The 13,613-nt window shown below is 38.5% G+C and overlaps 1 protein-coding gene and 1 long non-coding RNA gene across 3 annotated transcripts; one reads left to right on the top strand and one right to left on the bottom strand.

The window, feature by feature from the left end:
• The first annotated feature begins 292 nt into the window (after window positions 1–292).
• On the top strand, window positions 293–2,922 carry LOC144958853 (uncharacterized). Of its 2 annotated transcripts, XM_078891098.1 has the most exons (3): window positions 293–438; window positions 1,397–1,587; window positions 1,918–2,922. In XM_078891098.1, exons 2-3 carry the CDS (start codon window positions 1,449–1,451, stop codon window positions 2,079–2,081), a joined length of 303 nt encoding a protein of 100 aa, XP_078747224.1. In that variant the 5' UTR covers window positions 293–438; window positions 1,397–1,448; the 3' UTR covers window positions 2,082–2,922. The 2 variants fall into 2 exon arrangements, with proteins under 2 accessions (XP_078747224.1, XP_078747225.1); XM_078891099.1 differs by lacking the exon at window positions 293–438 and having other exon boundaries at window positions 1,310–1,587; window positions 1,923–2,922.
• Window positions 2,923–4,988: 2,066 nt separating this feature from the next.
• On the bottom strand, window positions 4,989–13,600 carry LOC144958695 (uncharacterized). Its single transcript, XR_013642498.1, has 2 exons — window positions 12,681–13,600; window positions 4,989–5,724 (listed from the first exon to the last, which is right to left on the bottom strand). It is a non-coding gene; the product is annotated as an uncharacterized LOC144958695 (long non-coding RNA).
• Window positions 13,601–13,613: the final 13 nt, after the last annotated feature.

Below are 13,613 nucleotides of genomic sequence, written 5' to 3'. Positions count from 1 at the left end.
AAATACATTGTACTCTTATGTTTGCGAGTGATTGTACATGGGTGTCGGGATGAGAGGGGGTACTTGCCTAGGTAGTTGAATTGTCTATTATTATTTCTTTGTTTAAAAAAAATGAAATTAAGATTGCTTGATTTTTGAGGATGTGAAGATTAAAAATGGTTTTGGAAATGGCTACGCTTATTTGTACTACCACTGCAAATAACGCCAGAGCTTATTTGTACACTTACTAAAAATAGAATTTGCGTAATTACTAAAAATATAACATTAACATTTTATACGGATAGAACTGCAATATACAATGAATTATCTGGAAGTCAAAAAGTGAACACTTCATCTCATCACAATCACATTATTATTATTACTATTATTACAAGTTGATTTTGACGGACTTTGGTAATTCTTCACTCTATTCAAGTCACAGAATACTCAGTTTACAAGGTAAGCACACGAAATGCACATTTTAATTTATTTCTTATTTTTATACTAAACATGCTTTGGGGTTGTGTGTTTGTTGATTGTGCATCAGCTGACGACACATTTGTCGCTACCGCGAATTACTTAACTTTATTACTTTATTTTGTGAAAAATAACAATAACAGGGCTTTAAAAAAATTAAAATACTATTCCCCCCCCCCCCCCCCCCAATAATTTAAATCAGCCTTCCATGTCAGGTGATTAAAACCAGGTGTTTCAATGTTCGATCCCAGTCAAAAGGTTGCTAATTTTATCAAGATCAAGAGGTTTCGAGTACTCACGACATTCCAGGCTCAGGGTCCTTTAAAAAATACTTTTCATTCAGTTATTGTTATTATCTTTATTATGGCCGACACAGCATGCATCGTCCATACTTTTTCAAAACTTTTTTTTTGGGGGGGGGGGGGGGGGGGGGCGGCTGTTTTTTTATATCGGAAAATTGGGTTTTGTATGTTATGTTCATGGAGAGAGAGAGAGAGAGAGTAATATTTTATAATGATAAGATATCTGTAGTGGTAGTATTATTAGTAGTTTTGAAATGCCTATGACTATGATGATGACAATGTGAGATAATTATATTAGTGTGATTATTTTTATTATATTTTTAAAAATTACGTACGGCTATGTCGTAGTGGTATGACACTCGCTTTTGGACCGGAAGGTCCTGGGCTCGAGCCTCGCTCGGCGCATAGTTGAACTCTTGGAAAAGGCACTTTGCTCACTTTCTCTCACCGGACTCAGTTGTAAAATGTGTACTTGGCCGTTAACTGCGTTGTCTTTGTCCGAAGAAATTGTAATATCGCCTAACAGACGGTATGTCCCTTCAACATGCGAAGTGTTGCTGTTATAAACTTTAGCATTGGCATGTATGTGCCTATTTCGCTGTAGTGAATTTAATTTAATTTTTTGTTTTCATCGACAGCTAACATGAAAGAACACTGTTGGCGTTACTGGTGTCCTGACAATCCATAAAGATGCTGGCTCAAGGGCTATTCTGGCAAGGTGTGTTGAGGCAAACCTGTGGCAAACCTTTGCCTGTGGCAAAACTCATCAATCAGCAAACCATCATCTGGGCCAGCAGACCAGAGTGTCTGCATGCACTTTTTGACAATGGTTAGTAATGTTGTCAAATCTCCATTGCGCCTTTACATTTTTTATTGGTGATCAATAAAATAAATGCTCATTTTTCTAAATGAAAATGGCAAAGCATCATTTGAATTGAATTACTACTGATTGTAGTAACTTAACGACAGACTATAGTTTGTTGCCAAGAGTTTTGTTCTAGGGATGTAAAACCAATGAAATTTCAAGTGTGTTGGTGTGAATAATGATCATTTTTAAAAAATTGCTATGTCTTTGACAAATGCATTTTATGACAATAATGCCATTTCCAAAAATTGCTAATGAAATGTGTCTCTTTTTTATTTCAATTTTTCCATCCAGAGCAGGATCAACCCTCTTTGTGGAACTACAAAAAAAGTGGTGGCAAACAAGTAGTGTTGACTTTTTCTGTATTGAGGCGAAAGAGATTTTTATTCCAAGGGTTTGGGAAAGCAAATTGCTTTTTATTCAGCGCTAGTGCACTATTTAACTGTTTTATTGTCTAAAATAGAATTGATTTTCCAGTTCAACTTGACTAGATATCTAATTTTATACGACTTGTCTCTCAAGTAGAATAAAAAAATGAAAAATGAGGATAGCGTGCCATATCATATTTTGAAAAATCATTTAATATATCTAGAAATCATCTGTATAACCTATTGTATACAGTAAATAATTAGGTTTTGTGATTATAATGATGAATTCATAAGGTATGACATCATATTTGACCACAAAATTATTTTATCTCTGGGCGTAAAAAAATCAATTTTACAGCATTTTTTTAATCTAAGGGGTATGGGTTAGTGAACCGATTATAATTTTTTTTAGACTTAGATCAATCTACAAAATTTTCGTTTTCTTGTCCTATTACGGTCATATTTTGAAAGTTTGATGGATCATTTCTTTTAGTTGTCTGCAAAATCAGCCTTTTATGTCAAATTATAGAAAAAGCTTGCGCTTTCTCAAATGTCTGTTTTATGTCATTTGTCTGATTTTCTAGCAATCCTACCTTAGTCATTTTCCTTTAAATTATCTTCAAATTTATTCAGAATCTTTTCTATGATGTGTTTTACATCATGATGTAAGTGTTTGGGGGTAAATTAAAATTTAGCAATTTTATAAATTTTAAAATTCATTTGTTCCTGTCGATCCGCGCTAAATTTTCAGTTGAAATCAAATAAAAATTCTAAAAAATTATTCCAAGAGTTTTCAAGATATAGCTATTTATGAAAGAAACATTGTGTTTAAATTTGAAAGAAATTTATATGCTAGTTTTTGGTGCATCTATGTTAGAAATTTTAGGGTTTTACGTCTAATTTTAGCTTATGTTGCCCCTTAAAAAAGTTTTTTTTTATAATTGTTATTTTTTGGTGTTTAGCATCAAATTATACATTACATTATTAGTTCATGAGATATAATTAAAAATTTTAGAACTATAAAGCGTATTTGACCACTAAAGTAATTTTTTGGTGAATAACAGCAGATATTAAATTATTTCGCAATTTTTTTTCTTAGAGGTATGGGTTAGCGAATCGTTTATAATTTTTTTCAGAATTTGATCAATTTATAAAATATTACTGTTTTCTTGTTCCATATTGGTTATACTTGATGAATGTTGGCCTTTGTCTGCATTATTAGCTTTATTATCAGATTAAAGACAAATTTTTCATTTTCTCAAAATTTTATTGTGCGTCATTCTCTGATTTTCTAACATTCACATCTGGATTGTTTCCCATCAGATTGTCTTCAAATTTGGTCAGAATTTTTCTTATGATGTGTTTTGCATCATGATGGTTGGGTTTTGGGCTAAACAAAAATTTAGCAGTTTTATGAATTTTTAAATCAATTTTTTTTCCTGTCATGTCACACCAAATTTTCACTAAGAAATCGAAAAAAAATTCTGAAAAATTTATTTACAAGACTATTGCTAAACCTATCCATCTTGTTGTAAGAAACATTTTGTGTAAATTTGAAAGAGATCTGTTCGTTGTTTTTTTCTGCATCACTGTAAGAATTTTTGGGGTCTAATTTTAGCTTATATTGTCCCCCCTGGTGGTAGGGATTTGGTGGCTAATAGTATTAGCGCTGGTGTTAGGGACTCGGCGAGTAAAAGTGCTGGTGGTAGGGATTCAACGAGTAAAAGCGCTGGAGGTAGGGACTCAGTGAGTAATAGCGCTAGTCGTAGGGGAGTAAAAGCTCTGTGACTCGCTGAGTAATAGCGCTGGTGGTAGGGACTCGGTGAGTAATAACGCTGGTCATACGAGCTCAGTGTGTAAAAGCTCTATGACTCGGTAATAGCGCTGGTGGTAGGGACTCGGTGAGTAAAGCGCTGGTTGTAGGGGCTCAGTGAGTAATAGCGCTGGTCGTAGGGACTCAGTGAGTAAAAGCTCTATGACTCGGTAATAGCACTGGTGGTAGGGACTCAGTGAGTAATAGTAATAACGCTGGTCGTAGGTGCTCAGTGAGTAAAAGCGCTGGTGGTAGGGACTCGGTGAGCAATAACGCTGGTGGTAGGGACTCAGTGAGTAATAGCACTGGTGGTAGGGACTCAGTGAGTAAAAGCTCTATGACTCAGTGAGTAAAAGCGCTGTTGGTAGGGACTCGGTGAGTAGAAGCTCTATGACTCAGTGATAGCGCTGGTGGTAGGGACTCGGTGAATAAAAGTGCTGGTGGTAGGGACTCGGTGTGCAAAAGCGCTGGTGGTAGGGACTCAGTGAGTAATAGCACTGGTGGTAGGGACTCAGTGAGTAGAAGCTCTATGACTCAGTGATAGTGCGTGGTGGGATGGGAACTACGCTGTGAATAAAAGTGCTGGTGGTAGGGACTCGGTGAGAAAAGCACTGGTGGTAGGGACTGGAGTAATAGCGCTGGTGGTAGGGACTCGTGAGTAAAAGCTCTTATACTGGTAATAGCACTGGTGGTAGGGACTCAGTGTCGTGAGTAAAGGTCTATGACTCAGTGAGTAGAAGCATGGTGGTAGGACTCAGTGAGTAAAAGTCTATAACTCGGTTAGAAGCATGTGGTAGGGACTCAGTGTCAGAGTAAAAGCTATGACTCAGTGAGTAAAGCACTGGTGTAGGGATCAGTGATAAAGCCTTGCGTATAGCTGGTGTAGGGACTCGAAGAGTAAAAGCGCTGGTGGTAGGGACTCGGTGAGTAAAAGCTCTATGACTCAGGGAGTAAAAGCGCTGGTGGTAGGGACTCGGTGAGTAATAGCGCTGGTGGTAGGAACCCAGTAAAAGCGCTGGTGGTAGGGACTCAGTGAGTAAAAGTGCTGGTAGGGATTCAGTGGTGTCACTGATTTTACGACATTAGAATATAAAGAAATTTACAACTACAATCGGACTAATGATTTTACAAAAGGTCCCCACAAAAGTATATCTTTAAAATATTAAACAAGTCTGTTGTTTAAATTAATTTATAATTTTATTTTAAAAGATCAAGAAAATGTCAAAATAAAAATGAAAGTTTTGACAACCAAAATGTACCTATTCCATAACATATAAAGACACACAAACAAATCTTGTCTTCTTGTCAGCATTGCTCTGATTTCAACTTAATGTCTGTTTTCATTTTCATTCTTTGTAAAGTATTAAATTAGTATTAGGCTGTGTATTACTTCACTCTTAACATTATTGTGCGGTAACCAAAAATTTTCCATAATTCAGTTTCTGAAAAGTTGGCCACCCTGCTCTTAACATTATTGTGCGGTAACCAAAAATTTTCTCTAAATCAGTTTCTGAAAGTTAGCCACCCTGGAATAACCATGACCCTCATTATCTATGCACATAACATTCACAAGTGGATACAAATATCGATTTACTTTGTATGTTGCATCCATAACAAACACATCACAAAAAACACTCAAATCACGCCTCATTCTTCCCGTTACATAAAACAAATACTCAAAACCACCATCCTCATTCACACTGAACTTTGTTACACCTCCTTCCTCCTCTATCTCTCTCAGTAATTCCTGTACCGTCTCACTGTCCATCCTGTCAATATCAGTCTTGAACAATCTCCGCTGCAAATCTTCGACATTTTTAGGCAATACATTTTATCCTTGGCTTGATTGAATGTATTGCCTAAGTTGGGTTGTGGACACCTTTGTTTTAGCCATAGCCCAGGGGTGAGAATGACTGGTCACTAAAAAGGAGGACATTTTTCAGCGCTAAGATCAAGAAGCATTCATGCAAAAATAACCTATAAATTTAAATTTCATTAAAATATATTGTGATGCAATCCAAAATGTGTCTCGCAGCAATTTCTGACACCACTCGGAGGAATTTCAAAAACTGAAAGTGTAATTATAACATGGTGGTTGTAGTAATGGTAGTCGTAGGTATGATGATGTGGTGGTGGGTGTAGTAGTTGTGGTAGGGATGATGTGGTGATGGTTGTAGTAGTAGTGATAGTCGCCACATTTCCCTTATTCACAGATTCACTAATGCCCACCTCCCATTGTTTCAAGTTTACCAGAGACGCCAACTTAAAATTTCGCTCACATAAATTTCAGAAACAATTCCGAAGAATTTCAATGCTTAAACAGGAATTTCTGCAAACTAAATATAATCTATTGAGATCTATAATCATCCCAATACCCCTTGTTTCAAATCAAGTAAAGTTCCAAAACCAATTTCATTATGACGTATAAAATATAAAAATTAATGGTAGGGTTGGTGGTAATAATGATATGATGGTGGATGTTGTACTGGTGGCAGTAATGATAATGATGATGTATGTGGTTGTGCTGGTTGCAGAAGTGGTGGTGGTGATATTGTTGTGTTGGAGGAGGTTGTAGTAGTGGTGGTAAGGATGTGGTTGTGATTGTTGTTTTAATGGTGATAGTGTTTTGATGTCGTCGTCGTGGTGGTGGTAATGATGGTGATGATGATGATGTGGTGGAGGTGGTTGTAGTAGTAGTAGTGGTGGTCCTTCATGAAATGATGGTGTGGCGATGGTGGTGGTTGTAGTAGTAATAGTAGTAGTAGTAGTAGTAGTAGTAGTAGTAGTAGTAGTAGTAGTAGTAGTAGTAGTAGTAGTAGTAGTAGTAGTGGCATTGATGTGATGATGATGACGATGATGATGACGATGATGATGATGATGATGATGGTGATGATGATGATGATGATGATGATGATGATGATGGTGGTGGTGATAAGGTGTGTACTTGGAAATGAAAAGAGAGATTGATGGCTGATGTGAAAAGGATATGATCCACTTTATAGATTTAAGTTTGTCTGACAGAAGGACAGATAGAGTGTGTTTGTGTGTGTGTGTGTGAGAGAGAGAGAGAGAGAGAGAGAGAGACAGAGGGGGAGAGAAAGAGAAAAATATGAGAGAGAGAGAGAGAGAGAGAGAGAGAGAGAGAGAGAGAGAGAGAGAGAGAGAGAGAGAGAGAGAGACTGCTCCAATTGAATATAGTGATAGCTACAGAAAGGTTAGGTTAAAGTATTGATTGAACGTTATTGTTATGTGTGTTGTGTTTTATTTGTTAATCGTAAATATTAAGTTAACGAATGTTTCATGTTGACAATTGCCAGGAAATTAACATTTAAGTGAACCATATGTGTGTGTGTGTGTCACTGTTAAGTATAGGAAGATGAAAAATGAAATCATATTGAGGCTAAAGAACTGGGTGCTCTTTACTGAATTGTGTGTGTATGTGTGTGTGTGTGTGTGTGTGTGTGTGTGTGTGAGGGAGAGAGAGAGAGAGAGAGAGAGAGAGAGAGAGAGAGAGAGAGAGAGAGAGAGAGAGAGAGAGAGAGAGAGAGAGAGAGAGAGAAAGAGAGCTCAAAGTAAATCTAGTTATGAGTACAGAACGATGATAGTGAAAAATTAATGAGGCTAAAGATCTGAGTGAACTTTATTGATTTCTATGTGAATGTGCATATGTGTCATGTGTGTGTATGACAGTTAGAGAGAGAGAGAGAAGAGAGAGAGAGAGAGAGAGAGAGAGAGAAGAGAGAGAGAGAGAGAGGAGAAAAGAGAGAGGAGAGAGGGAGAGAGAGAGAGAGAGAGAGAGAGAGATTGAAGTCAAGGTGTTTGTGATGACCTGTTATTGGTAAGTAGTGGAGGATGAACATGAAAACTAATCGGGACTAAACAAATAAGTGTGCTTTATTGATTTGTTTGTCTATGAGTGTTTGTGTAAAGAAAGATAGATGGATAGAGAGTGAGAGAGTTTTGAGCTATTAGTTCGAAGGGTTTTACGGCGCTTGCTTCATTTTACTTGTAGGTCATTTCAGCACCACTTAAGGTAAAAATGGGGCTGTAAAAAAATATAGATCAAAAGTAACGGAGAAAAGGTGAGACTGGTTTAAATAGGTGACTTCAAACTAACTACATTGATAGTTTGATCTTGGAGTCCGTTTGTGAGAAACGGACACCAAGATCAAACTATCAATGTAGTTAGTTTAAAGTCACCTAAAAGTTTCACCAAGACACAGCACAGAATCCTTGTGAGCGTAATACAAAATTTAGAACAACAAATCTAACGTCACACAAAAGAGAGATGATTTACGAGACAAACACATCATCTCCCAAAAACCATGACTATACATTTAAATGCTTCCCTCCCTGCCAATGAATCTGGCCGGCCAGGAAAAGGATCAAGCCAAGACAAAGACAGAAAGCAATTCTGACTTATGCAAGTAAAGATCCCACCAGGAAGATGATGTGATAGTGGTGCTTGCACTAGAGGTGGTACTGATTATAATGATGGCAGTGATGATGTGGTTGTGGAGATGGTGTTACTGATGATAATGTGATAGTTGCTTTTGTAGTGGGGATGGTCATGATGTCATAATGGTTCAGGAGTGAGAATGACGGGACACGAAAATGGAGGAAATTTTTCAGCGAATAGTTCAAGAGCAGCGACATCTATAGATATATGAAGTCCTAGTTCAAGAGCCATCTATGCGACGATAACGTAAAAATTTGAATTTCATCAAAGTCTACTGAGATGCAATCCAAAATGCGTCTCGCAATAATTTCTAACACCACTTGGAGGAATTTCAAAAGTTGAAAGTGTAATTACACTTTAGGCGGAAGATTCTCAGCCCTGGACGATGGGGAGGGAGTGGCAATGATAATGGACAAATGCCTTTGCCTATACTCTACAATGATTGCTTAGCTATGGCCTCAATACCCATTTTCTCTAGTGTGCTAGTGCTATAACAAAAGTAAAAATTAACGTGCTCACGTGCGCGTGTGAGTGTTTGCGTCATATTATGGTGACATACTCGTAAGGTTCAGTGAATCTTTCACCCACTACACACTCGACTAATATGACAGCCGGTGTTGTTTCGTGATTGCGCAATGAGGACACCAAATGATGGAGATTGGGGGGAGGGGGTTGAGAGACTCTCTGTCTATCTTAGCCTTTGTCGTAGAGATCCAGATTGATCAGTTTATCGTATCTGGACAAGCTCAGGGACGTTTTGAATTACGAATGATATGGAGCAGAAAAATCGGGAATAGCCTCAGAGCTTATTTTAAGCGAGAGTTTATTTACAGGGACTGCAGTGTAATTATTTGAGAGTTGCTTTCGACAGCTGTGCCGTTTCAAGTTTGTGTATCTGACTTTAGAAGGGTTTGTTTTATGGTTACAAGGAGAGAGAGAGAGAGAGAGAGAGAGAGAGAGAGAGAGAGAGAGAGAACGAGAGAGGGGGAGAGAGAAAGAAGGAGAGAGAGAGAGAGAGAGAGGGAGGGAAAGGGAGAGAAATAATGAGGGAGAGAGAGAGAAAGAGAGAGGAGAGAGAGAGAGAGAGAGAGAGGGAGAAACAGAGAGAAAAAGATAGACAAGAGGGGGAGACAGAGAAAAAAAGAAAGAGTGAGAGGGGGAAGGAGAGAGGGAGAGGAGGAGACAGAGGGAGTGGGAAGGTGGGAGAAATAGAGAGAGAGAAGGAGAGAGAGGGGGGAGGGAGGTAGAGAGATGGAAGGACAGAGAGAAAGAAAGAGAGAGAGAGAGAGAGAGAGAGAGAGAGAGAGAGAGAGAGAGAGAGAGAGAGAGAGAGAGAGAGAGAGAGAGAGAGAGAGAGGAATAGAATGACAAAAAAAACGTTGTTGCATCTGATAGGGCGTTTGAATCTCCTGACATATTTTAAATTGGGCTCTCTTCTTTGTGTCCTTAAGTAAGACAGATAACTCTATTCAACTCCAACTCCAGTAAATAATTTTAAATACTGTGCATAAATCGCATTACACGGGGGAGAACAAGCCGTAGCTTCAACGACACTTGGCGTATAGAGCAAATTATAACTTCTGCTTGGTGTCATGCTATTGATTTTATTCGACAACGACAAGGGTGTTACTGATATGAAACTCGTGTATGGTGAGAAAGTGTTAGTTAAGACTTTTCCATAGATCAACGTGACGTAGTTGATAAAACCCCGGCCATTTATTTGCTACTTTCTCAAACTGCTCATACTCAAATTAATAGGGTTTTAGTTTAGATACACATGACCTACCTACCGACTTCGTGGATGAGACCATGGGGAGGGAGTGGCAGGGATGATGGACAAATGCCTTTGCCTATACTCTACAATGATTGCTTAGCTATGGCCTCAATACCTATTTTCTCTAGTGTGCTAGTGCTATAACAAAAGTAAAAACTAACGTGCTCACGTGCGCGTGTGAGTGTTTGCGTCATATGGTGACATACTCGTAAGGTTCAGTGAATCTTTCACCCACTACACACTCGACTAATATGACAGCCGGTGTTGTTTCGTGATTGCGCAATGAGGACACTAAATGATGGAGATTGGGGGGAGGGGTTGGAGGGGGTTGAGAGACTCCCTGTCTATCTTAGCCTTTGTCGTACACATCCAGATTGATTAGTTTATCGTATCTGGACAAGCTCAGGGACGGAGTTTATCTTAACCGTTTTGAATTACCAATGATATGGAGCAGAAAAATCGGGACTAGCCTCAGAGCTTATTTTAAGCGAGAGTTGATTTTAACGTAGTTTTAAAGGGACTGCAGTGTAATTAATTGAGTTGCTTTCGACAGCTGTGTCGTTTCAAGTTTGTGTATTTGTTTTTTGAAGGGTTTGTTTTATGGTAACAAGGAGAGAGGGAGAGAGTGAGAGAGAGAGAGAAGGAGATAGAGAAGGAGGGAAAGGGAGAGAGAGATAATGAGGGAGAGAGAGAGGGAGAGAGAGGGAGAGGGAGAGAGAGATAGAGAGAGAGAGAGAGAGAGAGAGAGAGAGAGAGAGAGAGAGAGAGGGGGAGAAACAGAGAGAAAAATAGAGAGTCAGAGAGGGGGAGACAGAGAAAAAAGAAAGAGTGAGAGGGGGAGGGAGAGAGGGGGAGAGGGAAGGTGGGAGAGAGAGATAGAGAAGGAGAGAGAGAGAGAGGGGGGGGGGGAGGGAAGTAGAGAGAGGGAAGGTGGGAGAGAAAGAGAGAGGGAGAGGAAGAGAATGACAAAACAAAACCCTATGTTTCATCAGATAGAGCGTTTGAATGGAAATACACTTTTCGTTACTTGCGCCTCTATGTGGTCTTGTGGTGAGACATAGCTATTGGATCGGAAGGTCCTGAGTTCGAGCCGCGCTCGGCGCATAGTTGAGTCCTTGGAAAAGACTCTTTATTCACATTCTCTCAACGCAATCATGTGTAAAATGAGTACCTGGCCGTTTACAGCGCTGAATCTTTGGGAAAAAAAATGGTAATATCGCCTGAAAGGAGTCTTGTCACATAATAATTGTTGCTGTTGGACACGGACCCCATGTTATTGGATATTGCCCTGTATAAAAAGCTCAATTTTTTTGTTTTGCTATAAAATGATGTACCAAGTATATAATTGACACAAGGGATAGGCATCATCATCATCGTAATCGTTACCATCATCATCATCTTCATCATCATCATCACATCATCATCATCATCATCATGGTCATCATCACCATCATCATAATCATCATTATCACCATCATCATCACCATCAACATCGTCATCATCACCATCATCATCATCATCATCATATCATAATCATCATCATCATCATCATCATTATCATCATATCACCACCACCACCATGACCCACAGTGATAAGTAATACTATATTTGATTTACTTGTTTACCTACAGTAATCTGATTTTATTGATTTTGTTGATTCACATTTGCTCATATGGTGTGTGTGTCTGTGTCTGTGTGTGTGTGTGTGTGTGTGTGTTCATGAGTGTGTGGAGTGCCTGCTCCATCTGTAATAGACACCTAGATAACCATGCCCCTCGGACAGTTGTCATAATGTAGTCCATGGCAGTGATTGGTAAACATAGCAAACTACACAGGTTTTAGTATCGATGGTATAAGTAAAATACCCACTGTTCTACCGCTCGATCAGTTGAACCAACACAGAAAACAACTAGAAAACTTTAACGTTTATAATCTGATCGAGAAAATCGTGTGATATCAAGTCACCTATTTTGTGGTGTAGAAAAACAATAACAATGATCAGAGAGATGTCGATTTTATTCAAGCTATTATTTATAAATAGCCAACTATGTTTGTCCGAGCACGTGTGAAGATATGTCACATATTCCATGTTTTAATTGGTCAAAAATCCACTGGTTAATTCTAACGTTTAACGAGCATTTTATCAATTGGGAAGTGGGCGTTAGCCTATATACTCGACTATCGTCTTGTTATGTCATTTTATATAAGCATGCAGTCATCCAACCTCCTGACATATTTTAAATTGGGCTCTCTTCTTCGCTTTGTGTCCTTGAGTAAGACAGATAACTCTATTCAACTCAACTCCAGTAAATAATTTTAAACGTAATTTTTCATACAGCGCAATATTTACATACTGTGCATAAATCGCATTAAAAGGGGGAGAACAAGCCGTAGCTTCAACGAAACTTGGCGTATAGAGCAAATTATAACTTCTGCTTGGTGTCATGCTATTGATTTTATTCGACAACGACAAGGGTGTTACTAATATGAAACTCGTGTATGGTGAGAAAGTGTTAGTTAAGACTTTTACATGGATCAACGTTTCGTAGTTGATAAAACCCCGGCCATTTATTTACCACTTTCTCAAACTGCTCATACTTGAATTAAATAGGGTTTTAGTTTAGATACACATGACCTACTTACCGACTTCGTGGATGAGACCATCAGGGGTGAGAATGACTGGTCACAAAAAAGGAGAAAATTTTTCATCATGAAGATCCTGACCCATCCATGCGACCATAACCTATAAATTTGAATTTCACTAAAATCAGGAGTGAAATGACCGGTCACTAAAAAGGAGGAAATTTTTCAGCGCTAAGATCAAGAAGCATCAATGCAAAAATAACCTATAAATTTAAATTTCATTAAAATATATTGTGATGCAATCCAAAATGTGTCTCGCAGCAATTTCTGACACCACTCGGAGGAATTTCAAAAACTGAAAGTGTAATTATAACATGGTGGTTGTAGTAATGGTAGTCGTAGGTATGATGATGTGGTGGTGGTGTAGTAGTTGTGGTATGGATGATGTGGTGATGGTTGTAGTAGTAGTGATAGTCGCCACATTTCCCTTATTCACAGATTCACTAATGCCCACCTCCCATTGTTTCAAGTTTACCAGAGACGCCAACTGAAAATTTGGCTCACGTAAATTTCAGAAACAATTCCGAAGAATTTCAATGCTTAAACAGGAATTTCTGCAAACTAAATATAATCTATTGAGATTTATAATCATCCCAATACCCCTTGTTTCAAATCAAGTAATGTTCCAAAACCAATTTCATTATGACGTATAAAATATAAAATTAATGGTAGGGTTGGTGGTAATAATGATATATGATGGTGGATGTTGTACTGGTGGCAGTAATGATAATGATGATGTATGTGGTTGTGGTGGTTGCAGAAGTGGTGGTGGTGATATTGCTGTGTTGGAGGAGGCTGTAGTAGTGGTGGTAAGGATGTGGTAGTGGTTCTTGTTTTAATGGTGATAGTGTTTTGATGTCGTCGTCGTCGTGGTGGTGGTATTGATGGTGATGATGATGATGTGGTGGAGGTGGTTGTAGTAGTAGTGGTAGT

Source organism: Berghia stephanieae, chromosome 13 (assembly GCF_034508935.2).
Source record: "Berghia stephanieae isolate SIO BIC M18660-M18661 chromosome 13, UCSD_Bste_1.3, whole genome shotgun sequence".
NCBI classification, from domain to species: domain Eukaryota; kingdom Metazoa; phylum Mollusca; class Gastropoda; order Nudibranchia; family Aeolidiidae; genus Berghia; species Berghia stephanieae.
The sequence above is the reverse complement of the archived record's forward strand: the minus strand, read 5'-3'. Positions and strand labels throughout refer to the sequence as shown.